This window comes from Canis aureus, chromosome 25, assembly GCF_053574225.1.
Source record: "Canis aureus isolate CA01 chromosome 25, VMU_Caureus_v.1.0, whole genome shotgun sequence".
NCBI lineage: Eukaryota > Metazoa > Chordata > Mammalia > Carnivora > Canidae > Canis > Canis aureus.
This window is the reverse complement of record NC_135635.1, coordinates 40879799-40894357: the sequence shown is the minus strand read 5'-3', so window position 1 is coordinate 40894357 and position 14559 is coordinate 40879799. Positions and strand designations below refer to the sequence as shown.

General features: G+C 48.2%; 1 protein-coding gene across 10 annotated transcripts in view; it reads left to right on the top strand.

The window, feature by feature from the left end:
• Nucleotides 1–11587: 11587 nt before the first annotated feature.
• KCNA5 (potassium voltage-gated channel subfamily A member 5) overlaps nucleotides 11588–14559 on the top strand; it is a 43651-nt gene continuing 40679 nt past the window's right edge. For 6 of the 10 annotated variants that reach the window (XR_013364402.1, XR_013364401.1, XR_013364403.1 and 3 more), the window contains exon 1: nucleotides 11589–13682. Coding sequence is in view for 1 of the 10 variants with exons in the window: in XM_077871356.1 (XP_077727482.1) it covers nucleotides 11884–13682 (1799 nt within the window). In the remaining 9 variants the exon portion in view is untranslated. Of the gene's footprint in view, nucleotides 13683–14559 lie in introns of all 10 variants that reach the window. The other 4 variants (XR_013364399.1, XR_013364398.1, XR_013364406.1 and 1 more) reach the window with 1 other exon arrangement.

Genomic DNA, 14559 nt, shown 5'->3' with positions numbered 1-14559 from the left:
CAGAGAAGTGTGTCAAATCTCACTCTATTTGGTCTGCATCATGAAAACAATAGTGTTATTTTTCACTTTCCAAATACTAAGTTACATTTTATTGAATATACTTTTCAGCCTTCATATCAACCTCCCATGTCATCAATGTTGACATTGACTAGACTATCTATGTTGAGAATCATTGACTTAAAGTCTACCTTGTTTTCTTCCTACATAACAGATTGATGATGATGAAGGTGATGATGATTATGATGATGGCCATGATGACAATAGTGATTCCCCCCAGTTGAGGGCATGCTGGATTCCACTTACTTTCTATGTATCATCCAACCAGATCACAACTCTGCAAGCTGGACATCATTGTCCCCATTTTACAGAGAAAAGTGAGGCTCAGAGAGGTCCAGTGACTTGTTCAATGTATCAGAGAGTAAGTGATGGAGTGGATTAAAATCCAGATTTGTCTAATTCCAAAGCCTGTGACTTTTCCACACAGCCCCACTGCTGGCCACCACAGTTCCCTAATTCGCAGGAAATTCTTGCATCCTTTGGTTGGCTCTAATTATAGTCTTTCTAAAGAGGAATGTGCTGGGCTCTCTTCCTGGCATTGACTGCACCTCACTGGGAATGTTGGGCATCTTTAAAATTTCATTTATTAATAAACACTTATATAATGCCTGCTGGGTGCCAGACACTGATCTGAGCAGTTCATAAATATTAACTCACTTAATCTTTACGGCAACCCCATGGTTAAGCACCATTATTATTATTATTACTCTTATTTTACAGATGAAGAAACTAAAGCAAAGAGAAGTTAAGTGACTAGCTCAAGGTCACACAGCCAGTAAGTTTTGTAGAGCCAGGTTTCACATCTATTATTATGCAGTGCAACCCACTCTTCCTTCTGAGATTTGGATTTCTCATCCTAACCTTTCCTTTAACTATTTCCTGTAGGTGCTGAGAGAACGATGGGGTCAAGGGCTTAGAGTTCCCCAAAAGAAAGGTTCTGGGTAAGCTCAAGTTTTAAAAAACATCCATCATAAGGTGAAAGCTGGCATGGTCCAGCTGAAGCTCCCAGCAATTATTATCTCTGTTTCAAAAAACAGGTCCTGCCTTATGTCCAGAGTTTGCTCAGTGCTGATGGCTTCTAAGAAGGCTCCTCCTTCTGAGATTGAAAACCCAATATCTAGACTTGGTGGTCTTAACCTTCCTTCCTATCCACAGCTCTCTTCACACTCAGTGCCTCCCTTATCAGCCAAGCTGCACAGGCCAGAGAGGTGCAGATGGAAGGGAGAGTCGACAGGGGGCGCTGTCTCCTTCGAGTAAGCACTGTGGCTGCCCTAACCTGGGAAGTCACACACCACCAGGTGGAAAACCTCTGCCTCTTAGAGTCACGTGGTTTTGACAAGCTGCCAAGCATCCCACCTTTTAGAATTTCTTATGCTCTAGCAAGCAATGACCTGGAAACTCTTCAGAGCTATCAGTCATTCACACCTATGTCACTGGCTTTTCCCCAAAAGGACATAACAGAGACTTGACATGGCCAAAGGCAGGGTGGACAAAGATATAGCAAGTTAGGAAGAGAGAGCCCACAAAAAGCTCCTTCTGTTATACCCTTGTTCAGACGAGATGCCCTAATAATGGCATAACAACTAGCAGTTACCAGGGCTCTGCATTTACATCTCAATAAATCTTAGATAACTTGCTTACCTGCATTTAACTCTCAGTTTCCATATTTGTAAACTAGGATTCATAATAGCATCTATCTCATAAGGTTGTGATTGAGGATAAAATGCCATATGTATGTAAGACGATCACTTGTGTAGTTAAAGATTAAGCATATAGTAAGAACTCAAGAAATGTAAATTATTATGATTATATAATAAATACCAGCTTCTGTGCAGTTTGCTATTTTACATGAACCCAATTATAACCTATGGAGTCAATGTTTATTTCCCATTTTACAGATCAAAAATGTTAACAAATATTTAGAGAAGTTAAATTACGTGCTCAAGCCACCTGCTAATAGAGGTACAGAGTGAGGCCCCAAAGTCTTGGTTGGCTACCTTCCAATGTCACACCTATTACATTGCCTATAGACAGTGTTAGCAGTCACCTTCTTCTTCCTCCTCAGCCAACACACACGCGCATACACACACACACACACACACTCTCTCTCACACACTCATTCACTGCTACTTCCATTTGTTCCTGAGCTCCAGGAAAGCCACCCTTACAACGTGGTAATTGGCTTTCATACCACCCAGTGTACTACACTAACTCTGGAGAGTGGAGAGAAACCAGGCAGTTCAGAGAGTCAGCCATGGGGGCATCTGCAAGCCATTTCTTTGTTGGCAGAGACAAAGGCTCTGAAGCTTAGTAAAAAAATCCAATGGGTGGTGGCTAAGTCCCAGCTGAAAGTGTGAAAGTCCTAATCATGATCCTCCCCATCATATTCCTACTGATGGCATCAGCCTACTAAAAATAAGGAAGATATTTCCCCAAGATTAATGAAAAGAAAGGAAGAGGCTGGGAGGTGGGGGTTTGGCGTCGGCTGGGGAAGGGGAAATAGAAAGCAACAGACATTAAAATAGCAGCAAATGAATACTGTGTAATTTCAAACAGTCGATAATGTCACACTGCAAGGTTGGTAATTCTGCGGAGATAATTGCCCTTCCCCAGATTACTGTCTTTACCAGAGAAAGAAGTGATGGCTGTGTGTGAGAAATCACATTGCCTCTCACTTCATGAGCAGTGGCAGTGATTAATGAGAGGTCAGGCTTCAAGTTCACAAATATTTTATCCATGCACAGGGACTTTTAGGAGTAGAGACACAGCTCTTCGAGCAAAAAACATGATCAATGCTTCTTCCACAAACAGGGAGACTGAGATACTCATGGAATGATGCAGCCTTTTGAGTCACGTTTTATCTTCCAGCAAGTCTGGGTCTGAAGAATTATGGCTTGACATGACTGGCCACTCATGGGTGTTTCCCTGCTGCAGAGAGATTGTCTGCTGGAGAAACCACTGAACTTGACTCCCCAGACCTGGGTTAGACAGCCTTGGGTTGCTCAGCCTCTGCTTCTTCTCTGGAGCAAACTTTCAGGTGTTTGTTATCAGTACAATGGAAGAATTTGACTAGCTAACAGTGTCGGTTCCACTCAGCACTCAAAGCTCCATCCTCAGAGTCTCTCTGGGAGGGGCAGGAACACTGTGGCAGGCTGTGTAATGGTCCTGCAAAGATGTCCAGGTCCTCATCCCTCATATAGCAAAGAGGATTTAGCAATGTGATTAAAGTAAGGATCACAAAATAGGAAGCCAGCATAATTGAAGGTCCTTAGAAGATGGAAGAAAAGCAAAGGAGACATGAAAAAAGAAGCAGTGTTGGAGGGATGCTATTCCACTAGCTTTGAGGATGAAGGAAGGGGCTATAAGCCAAAGGATACAGGTGGCTTCTAGCGAATTCTTCCTGGAGACTCCAGAAGGAACCAGACCTGCTGACACCTTAATTTTAACCCAGAAAGATGCATTTTTGTACTTCTAACCTCCTGAATTATAAGATAATAAATTTATACTGTTTTAAGCCATCACTTTGGGGTAGTATGTTAGAGCAGCAATAGGAAACTAATATTAACAGCAAGACCAGGGGCCAGACGATGACCAGTTTACCCCCAAACCCACCACTTAGGGCAACTGCAGTGCTGGGCAGTTTTACTTTCCACCAAACTGGGAACCCATAGCTCCATGACTGGGTTAACAGAGAGGAAAACCATTAATATAATGACACCACTAGTCACTACAAGCAACTAATGGAGATGATTTAGGGCCCATGCATTCATTTGGCACCTGTCAGATTACATGGACTAGCTAGCATTAACAATATTAATATCAATTGAGTGCTTATGATTTTCTATACATTTTAATGCCTAAAACAAGTACGAAAGGTAAGCAGTATTAGTGTCTTTATTTGACAGAAGAAGCTGAGGCAGAAGCTAGGGCAGCCTGCGTGGCTCAGTGGTTTAGTGCTGCCTCCAGCCCAGGGCCTGATCCTGGAGACCCGGGATCGAGTCCCACGTTGGGCTCCGGGTGCATGGAGCCTGCTTCTCCCTCTGCCTGTGTCTCTGCCTCTCTCTCTCTCTCTCTCTCTCTGTGTGTGTGTGTGTCTCATAAATAAATAATATCATATTAAAAAGAAAGAAGCTGAGGCCTAAAGAGGTTGAGTGTCATAATGAGTAAGAGATGTTGCTGGCACTCCACTGGGATCTACCTCAATCCAGATCCCAAGCTCTCTTGCAGGAAAATTTCCCAGCCCCTGGATTCCTTATGCAACACAGCATCTAATAAAAGGACCAGACTCCTGAGTGGGACAGGCCCTCTAGGACATGGGTTCTCAAACTTTAGTAGCATCAGAATCACCTGGAGAGCTTGTTAAAACACAGATTCCTGGGATCCATCTCCAGATATTCTAGATTCAGCAGGTCTGAGAAGAGGCTTGGCAAATAACATTTCTCATAAGCTCTAGGATGATCTTGATACTACTGGTCCATGAACTGCTCTTTGAGTAGCAAGCATCTCGAAGCCATCCCATCTCAGCTCCTACCTCCAGGTGCAGCCACACTGAAACTGTGGCTGAGCCCTAATCCTGTTTTATGACTAAACCATCTTTTTGTCAAATCAGAATAAAGAGGATTTATTTTTATAGGGACATTGAGAAAAATGGGTGCTGTCTGGCCTGCATGAATTGTATAGTGACCACATGTTTTTCCAGACTTAGGAAGGATGCTCCTTCCATAGTAATAAAACTGTCTTACCTTTGCTTAGCACTTTTAAAATAAAGTGCTTTTTGTGTATACCTTGATACATAGCCTCAATTCATAATATATCTTTATGCGATGTGGACAACAATTTAGCTAGGAAAGCCATTGAATGTAAAATTCTCAGCTAAGGGGTGCCTGGGTGGCTCAGTGGTTGAGCATCTGCCTTTGGCTCAGATAGTGATCCCCGGGTCCTGGGAGGTTCCCCGCAGGGACCCTACTCTGCCTCTCTCTCTCTCTCTCTCTCTCTCTCTCTCTCTCTGTGTGTGTGTCTCATGAATAAATAAATAAAATATTTTAAAAATTCTCAGCTAATGCCTTCCTTGATCTGGATGCCAAGGCAGAAAGCAAGGAAATGAGAGTTATAGGTAGTATTGAAAAAGTGAAAAACAATTTAAATACCTCTGGCCCTAACAACACATGAAGCTCCTGGTTCATAATTTCAAAGTCAGAAAGTTTTCATGTTATATGAGTGAATACCATAGTGAGGTGTATTGAGGGCAAAAAAGAAAGAGTGAGAAAAATAGGATGCATGGATAACCCATCCACCAGCTCCTCAGTGGAGGAGCAGAGGGGGAGAGAGGGAAACCATTATTCACCTGGGCAAGTCCTCCCTTGAACCTCCCAGCCCCTGTGCATCTAGGTCACTTCCCTTTCTATGTTTGGCCTCTGAAAATGCAGTGGACGTATTAATGAATTTATTCCTGGATTAAATCTGGGGAAGGAGGGAGGGAGGGAGAGAAAAAGCCAAGCTCCAGATGTGAGCCTTGATTTGTGAAGGGCCTCTCATCTTAATCCCTGAAACAGGAAATCCTAGCAGTGGGCTGAGGTCTCTCTCAGGATCTGGGTCAGTTTAGGTATAAGCTTTCCCTCTCTGCTGCTCGTCATCTTCTCCTGCTTCCATCTCTTAACACAGCAGATAAATCCTCTCCCCCACACCCCACAAACACACACTCATTTGTTCCTTGTATGCTTTGTTGCCTCCACCTCTGCTGCTCCGATACAACAGGAAAGGAAAGGTCATTTCCGAGGCTTCCTTCCCAAGGTGTTGGATTGAGGGGCAAGTGAGAAGGGAAGGGGAGGGAAAGAAGAACAGCTGCTCCCCTCATTAAGATGTTTTCCACCACAGATCTTGAAACAGAATACATCTGGGAGAGAGGATTAGGCAAGAGACAGCTTTACCCTTTCTCTGACTAATACTGTATCACCAATTATTGCTTGATAATATGCCCTTGTAATATGTTATTTGATAGTAATGAACCATAGAATCATATACTTTGTAACATTTAGCAGTAAGATCTAGCCTATCAGGGGTCCATTAATCACATTTTCCTCTTAATTTTTTTAAACAATGTATTTTGGTTTATTTTAACTATGCTGCCTCCTATCTGGTTCTCCTGGTCCAGCCTAAGAAGCCTTGAGTCCTCTCTCCTGATTCCTAGCACCTCCATGTTTCCTTAGAAAGATGCTGACCAAGGAGTAGTGGGGAGGTTGAGGGAAGATAAGCCTCCCCAGTCTGAGGGTGACGGCTTCCTTCATGGAGGAGATACCATGGTGATTTTGTCCAATTTTCCTTTATAATGAAGAGGAGATTCAGGTGTGATGACAGTAATTCAACATAACTGGCTCACCAGAGTGATAGGAGGGGGACTGGGGAAATGACTCAGCCTGCACCTCTCCTCCTTAAGAAATCTAAGATCTCACAGCCATGGACAGTACCCGTGGATGCTTTAGAGATGCCGTCCCCTAGGTCCCCTTGGCAGAAGCAGAGCATCTCTCCCTCCAAAAGAAAGAGCAGAAGTACCTGAGCCCTGAGGCCCTGACCAACTGGCTACTACTTTTACTGGTTTGTCAGCCTGGCCTGTTGCTAGGACCCTCTCATTGCATTTTTGATGAGATTCCTAGGTCTGTAACCTGTCCAAGGTGGAGAAGCAAAATTGATGTTTGACAGGAAAGACTAGTGGCATAATTAGAACAGAATTTTATTTTTGTCTCTTCCTGTTCCTTTAAATTTTGTCCAATGGTGGAAGCTTTTCCCTTGATCTAGATGAAAATTCAGTGGACCTTTATGCTATATGGTTTTGTCTTATATAATATATAGAATTACAGTAACTTTGGTTCTCAAAGTCTCTCTCAGCTTGGGAACCATATTGCACAGTCCAATATATTAAACTGTTTTTAGCCACAAAGTTGTTTTCATACACAAAGTTGAGGTGGGTTCTATAATAATAAATAATGCATATATCCTGAACAAAGGGCCAAAGCAGATTTAATTCACTTCCCCTATCTGGCCACCCAAATGAGTCTTAGATTTTTCTGATTGGGTTCCATGTCCACAATCACTTTGAGTATTTTTCTAAAAGATTTTATTTCTTCATTCATGAGAGACACACAGAAAAAGGCAGAGACACAGAGGGAGAAGCAGGGTCCCCATGGGTAGCCTGATGTGGGACTCGATCCCAGGACCCAGGGATCACGACCTGAGCCAAAGGCAGATGCTCAACCACTGAGCCACTCAGGTGTCCCTCACTTTGAGTATTTAATCTCAGAACTCACATTCAGTTCCTATCCCTGTTTCTCCCCCCTTCCTGCTCCATAGCTGAACTCCTATCTCTTGGTTCAACTACATTTAACTCGAACTTACTGAAATTCATAAGATGAATGTTTGGTGGGGTAAAGAAAATTGGGGATGAGTAAAGTATGGTCTTTGATTTCAAGATCTATTTCTATTATCTGTCTATCCATTTACCTGTCTACCTACCTATGTATTATCTATCTATCCATGCACCCACCTACCTACCTGCCTACCTATCTATATATCCATCTACCTGCCTAGGAAGTGGGAGGGGGGAAAAGGTTAAAACAAGTAGTGGAGTGTAAACTAGAAGTACATTGCCACATTCACTTTAATAGAGACACAAACAACGTATCTGAACGTGGAAAAAATGAAGTATTATTGCATCTTGCTTGGGTGATCATGAAACCTGACCCAGAAAGATCTTTATAATCTGGATCCTCCACCTCTCTAGCCAGATCTCACAGAACTCTTTCTGAGCCCCCCATCAACTATCCTAAGCTCCTCTAACCAGCCCTAGGGCCTTGAAACATACTCTTCCTCCTGCCTGGAATAGCTGTCTTCCCCATCACCACCTCAGGAAAGCTTCCCTGGGTCCAAGATGAGGTCAGGCTTCCCACTATTCTCACAACACCCTGTATTCTAGATGGTACCTCTTAAAATTGTAATTAAACAACCAGTGTAAAATTAGATGCTGGTGGCTTTTGCCTTCCCCAAGATATAACTCCACAGAAATTAGGAAATATATCTGTCTTGGTCATCAGTATACTCCCAGAACCTGGAACAATGTTTTGCACATAGTAGATACTGAATAGATTATTTTCTAATGGATTAAAAAAGGTGGCATTTAGGATTCTTTCTCCTCCTCCCCTTCTTCTTTCTCTCCTTCCTCTTTGATCCCAGCTCTCCTTCCCATCAATGCCTTACTTCTCCCAATATTATTCTTTTCTTTTTTTCAAAGATTTTATTTATTTATTCATGAGAGGTACAGAGACAGAGGCAGAGACATAGGTAGAGGGGGAAGCAGACTCCCTACAGGGAGCCCCATGTGGGACTCGGTCCCAGGACTCCAGGATCATGCCCTGAGGCAAGGCAGGGGCTCAACTACTGAGGCACCCAGGCATCCCAAATAATATTCTTTTCTTTTTGGTTCTGTACACCTTAAAAGTCCTCCTGTGGTCTTTGAGGACCATCCTATGAATGAAGAAAAGATTTCCCATTTATCTCCTCTGAATAGCTCATGCTTGAACATAGTCTAGGTGCTCCAAATAATTCCTTCCAAGGCGAATCTTTCCGAGGTTTGTCTGAGAGGAGGTGCTCACAAGTGTGATCTTTGGACAAGAGTGTCAGCAGTGCTGTGGACCTGGCTTGAAATGTGGTCTAAGAAAAAAAAAAAAAAAAGAAATGTGGTCTAAGTTCACCCTACATCAGAGTCTGTGTTTGAACCAGATCCTCAGTGGTGGTGCATGTGAAGCTCTGCTATGGAGGGGCTCATCTCCTAGGATTAGTTGGGTAGAGAAGAGGGTAAGTTTCAGTTATATGATGTGTCAGTTGGTGCTGGAGTTCAAGGAGTTTACTGGAAAGGAACGGAAGAGAAAAGAGCCTGAAGAAGCCAGCAGGGAAAGCCTTCAGCCCTTGATGCTGACCTGATGACACCTGTGAAAGGAAAGGGAGGAGGAAGAGGGATGAATAGAGTCTCAGACTGCAAAGAATTTCTTACAAAGTTGTGGCCCATTCAACCGGGGAGATCCAAAGCAAAGAGAGCACAGCAGAAGAGTCCTGCTCAGGGCAGGACTGGCTAGGTCTCTGTAAGTCCGTCAGGCTCAGTCATTGGCAAAGGGCTGCCCAGGAAGGGCCCCAAGCTGCCAATGGCTGGAAGCTCTCAGCAAATTGTACTCCTTGAAGCTGAAAAGCAACTTCTTTCTTCAAAGGACATCTTTCCAGTATATCCTGATGGCTGCCACATGTGACATCTGAAGGTAATTCAGATGGATACCAGCTCCTATCAAGGCTGGTAAATGTATGGAAAGCAGATTTAAGAATTTACCACATCAAGGAGGCCTGCTTTGCATGCTTTTTCAGCACTGTTTATGTTGTGTTCTTATTCTTAAGGGAACAATCTCTCCAAGGGCTCCTGGAAGACAAGTTCCAGAAGACTCCCTCCCATAGGGACCTCAAGCAGAGCCCGTGTGAACCAAGATGTTATCCCTGTATTCACAGGATGCATGAGTCAGTAAACAAGACTCAGTGGCCATGGGTGTCTGAGCTCAGCCTCTATGAGTTCAGTAGGCCCGAGGCTCCCAGGGGCAGACCTGATCCTGACTGACAGCCTCAGAGCCAGAGAAGAATAAAAACCCCTGGGCAGATGGAGCAGGGACAGCAGAAGTCTGGGGAGGGGAGTACAATGCCCTGTGGTTACAGTGATGGCCTCACATACTGATTTTCCCTCTCCTGCCCCTTGCTCACCAAGGCACATCTGCAAGGACAGCCAACCACATGTACAGAGTCACACACAGCGAAAACAGTTACATATACCCAATTCACAACCGCCTTCATGCAACACACAAAAAGGCCCCACACGTATATACTTCCCCAACCCCGACCTAAGCTAGTATGTGCACACCTTGCTATTCCAACAAACACTTGTGCACCTCATAGCAAGTTTCCAAAATTTCCCTCAGGTACAGATATAATCACAGGCAAGAGGCTGTAACATCCACATATAAAAACAGTAAACAGCATACAAGAACAAAAATAGACAAACACATTCGAAAACTCTGAATGCACTTCGAACATTCAAAAACAGTGACTTTGGTGACTTAAAACCAACAAATACCTGGAGAGTCTGTCTGGAACTGGCAGATACGCCTTGCAAGATATTTCCTTTGGCCACAGATACCCGCTAAAATCACACAGGGGCTGGAGGCAGATGGCCCATTTCTGGACCCCAAAAGACAGCTGTGGCCTCAGCCATCCTCCTGCCTCCTGCAGGAGAAAACGGGAAGCTCTGGGGCCAGAGGCTGGGAGGAGGGCGCACTTGTACCTGGAGGAGGGGTTACACGTTTCTATAGAGGAGTGGAGTGGAGGGAGCAAGGGCTCAAAGTCCACTGGCTTGGGATTGAATCCCAGCCTCACCACTTTCCACCTATATGCCCACGAGCAATGTACTTCATCCTCTGCGTCTCATTTTCCTCACCTATAAAGTGGAGGTAGTAAGAGCACTGAGAGAATACATTGCTATAGGAATACACCAGTCAGTCATAGTAAAGAGCCGACAATGCACCTGGTACATCATAGGAACAAAGTAAGTATTGCTTCTTATTCTGCTCCGTGGAGGCCTCCAACCTTGGGATTCCACAGCCTCCAGGGCCCCACTCCTGCCCCCTACATACCCCCCCGCCCCCCCCCCCCCCCCACACACACACAAAGCTGCAGTTGCCAGCTCCAAACTTCACTGGAGAAGAACAGCTCTCTTCCTCTCTTTCTCTCTTACTGGATTTTGCAAACCGGATTTATGCAGAGTGAGGAGTTGTATGTCCTCAGGAATAGGAGACCAGGCAGTGAATTTGTCCCACGGGCCATGACTCTCTGGACTGCGAATCAGGGCTGTCCCAGGGCTATGGCAGGGGGCACTGCCAGCTGTCAACCGGTTACCTTTGGGTGGGAAGAGAGAGGCTTCTACACCTTGGTCTGGAGGTATCTCCAGCCCTAGGTATCTCTAGATCTATAGATCCCCAGAGCCCATAGCTCTGCCCAGCCTCTTCTTGTCCATAATTCTTCCCCAAGAAGATGGAATGGTTAGTTACTCCTCCAAAGGAGGATTGTAAAAGGGCTGTTATTTCATGTCTCATCCGTCCAACCCAAGGCAGTTCATTTCCCCTGGAGTCCACTTGGCGTTCAGCGGGTTCCCAGGTGAACTGAAATCCACAGCTATTCTCATCTGGTTGCCCTGGGAGTTTTGGCGCTGTCGGTACAACCTGTTCCTTCAGCCTCTCACTCCCCCCCTCCCTCCCCCCACCTCCAGGCTGCTCCCTTCTCCGCCACACCCCCCCCCCCAGTCGCCCCAGGCCCCAGCCGTGCCCTCCCTCCGGGGAGACACCCGCTGCTGGAGACCCAGGAGGGGACGCGGGGGAAGGAGGAGGGGAGGGGAGGGGACGGGGCGGGGTAGGGAAGAGGCGGGAGAGCCGCGCTGGGTGGAGGCCGAGGCCGAGCGCCGCCCCGCAGCCAGAGAGGGGCGGCTGAAGGTTGCATCTGCTGGAAGGAGGCTTTTGGCTGCCTGGTAACGGGCTGCCGGAACGGAGAGCGGAGAGCGAGGCAGCGAGCAGGGCAGCAGCTTCCTGACGTCAGGGCCGAGCCGGGGATCGCGCCAGCAGCCCCAGCCCGCCCCGCAGGGAGGCCGGCCGACGGCTGGAGAAGAGCCTGAGCCACGCAAGGCGCCCAGCCGGGCGCGAGCGGGGGCTCGGACGCCGGTCAGTGGGGGCGCAGCATGCCCCCTGCCCCCCGGCCATGGAGCTCGCCCTGGTGCCCCTGGAGAACGGCGGGGCCATGACCGTCAGGGGAGGAGGTGAGGCCCGGGCAGGCTGTGGCCAGGCCGTAGGGGGGGAGCTCCAGTGCCCCCCGACGGCTGCGCGCGGCGCCGGCCCCAAGGAGCGGGAGCCCAGGGAGCGCGGCCCGCCGAGGGGAGCGGACCCCGGAGCGCGGCCTCTGCCAGCGCTGCCTCTGCCTCGACGGCTGCCCCCGGAGGACAAGGAGGGAGACGGCGACCCCGCCCTGGGCCTGGCGGAGGACCAGGTGCCGGGCCCGGGCTCGGGGTCCTTTCACCACCAGCGCGTCCTCATCAACATCTCCGGGCTGCGCTTCGAGACGCAGCTGGGCACCCTGGCGCAGTTCCCCGACACCCTCCTGGGGGACCCGGCCAAGCGCCTGCGCTACTTCGACCCCCTGCGGAACGAGTACTTCTTCGACCGCAACCGGCCCAGCTTCGACGGCATCCTCTACTACTACCAGTCCGGGGGCCGCCTGCGGAGGCCGGTCAACGTCTCGCTGGACGTGTTCGCCGATGAGATCCGCTTCTACCAGCTGGGGGACGAGGCCCTGGAGCGCTTCCGCGAGGACGAGGGCTTCATCAAGGAGGAGGAGAAGCCGCTGCCCCGCAACGAGTTCCAGCGACAGGTGTGGCTTATCTTCGAGTACCCGGAAAGCTCCGGGTCCGCCAGGGCCATCGCGATCGTCTCGGTCTTGGTCATTCTCATCTCCATCATCACCTTCTGCTTGGAGACCTTGCCCGAGTTCCGGGACGAGCGCGAGCTGCTGCGCCATCCCCCGGGGCCCCCCCACCCCCCCGGGCCCGCCCGGGGGACCAACGGCAGCGCGGCCCTGGCGCCCGCCTCGGGCCCCACGGTGGCGCCTCTCCTGCCGCGGACCCTGGCTGACCCCTTCTTCATCGTAGAGACCACGTGCGTCATCTGGTTCACCTTCGAGCTGCTCGTGCGCTTCTTCGCCTGCCCCAGCAAGGCGGAGTTCTCTCGGAACATCATGAACATCATTGACGTGGTGGCCATCTTCCCCTACTTCATCACCCTGGGCACCGAGCTGGCCGAGCAACAGCCAGGCGGGGGAGGGGGTGGCCAGAATGGGCAGCAGGCCATGTCCCTGGCCATCCTCAGAGTGATCCGCCTGGTCCGGGTGTTCCGCATCTTCAAGCTCTCCCGCCACTCCAAGGGGCTGCAGATCCTGGGCAAGACCTTGCAGGCCTCCATGAGGGAGCTGGGCCTGCTCATCTTCTTCCTCTTCATCGGGGTCATCCTCTTCTCCAGTGCCGTCTACTTCGCAGAGGCTGACAACCAGGAGACCCACTTTTCCAGCATCCCGGACGCCTTCTGGTGGGCAGTCGTCACAATGACCACGGTAGGCTATGGGGACATGAGGCCTGTCACTGTGGGGGGCAAGATCGTGGGCTCGCTGTGTGCCATCGCCGGGGTCCTCACCATCGCCCTGCCTGTGCCCGTCATTGTCTCCAACTTCAACTACTTCTACCACCGGGAGACGGACCACGAGGAGCAGGCCGCTCTGAAGGAAGAGCAGGGCAGCCAGAGCCAGGGGACAGGGCTGGACAGCGGAGGCCCTCGGAAGACCAGCTGGAGCAAGGGGTCCCTGTGCAAGGCTGGAGTGTCCCTGGAGAATGCAGACGGAGCCCGAAGGGGCAGCTGCCCCCTGGAGAAGTGTAACCTCAAGGCCAAAAGCAATGTGGACTTGCGGCGATCCCTCTATGCCCTCTGCCTGGACACGAGTCGGGAAACGGATTTGTAAGGGGGAGCCCCGGCAGAGTGGTGGTAGTGGGGTGGGGATAGCAGAGACCTCCTGAGCCGGGGTACTGACTTTATACCACGGAGTATTTCAAGCCCACCTTGAAGTCTGTCCCTCTTTAGACTTCTCTCCTTCCCTCCCTCCCTTGATCCCCCATTTTTCCTCTTCTTTCCATGACACCAAGGGTCGCCTATTTTTAAAAAGTACCACATTCCATGACGCAGGAGCTGTTGAAATGGTGAGCACTACGAAATGGATGTATTTGTAGCCAGTTCCCTATACCCAGCAGAGGGATAACCCAAACAAAAAATGACTTTAAATAGCCAAGATCCCAAGGGATTTTGTAACCCCCTCCATGTGTTCCAAATTTGCTTTACATATGATTTTATTTGTGTATAGGGGAAAATATTATTTTTATGGCTGGTGAGTGGATTTTTGTACTGTAGTTCAGATGGAGATATTTTGGATACATTTTCCAGAAATGCTGTATTTATGGAAGAGGGAGTTATTGTGATGTTTTTCTGTGATAATTCTATTAGAGCCAGAGACCCTGGTTATGGCTGTTCTGGTTCCTGTTGTCTGTAAGCCTCTCTGTTTTCTGGGATCTGGTATCGGTGTTTTGCGTCTAGGGCAAGGAATGTTCTGGAAGAAAGGCAAGACTGACTTTCTCTGTGCGCCTTAAACAATTCTTGTAATTTTCTTTGAAAAGCATTTTAATGATGTTGAAGAAAGACTTTTGATAATTCATTCTCTTTATTTCTATCCCAGGAAATAAAATGTATGTGGCTGAGGCGAGTGTTAGTTGTTTTTTGTTGCTGTTTTTTGAAGTTTTCAAAAGGAGTCTGTCACTTGCTGTTTCTGCTTTTGAAGTCAGAG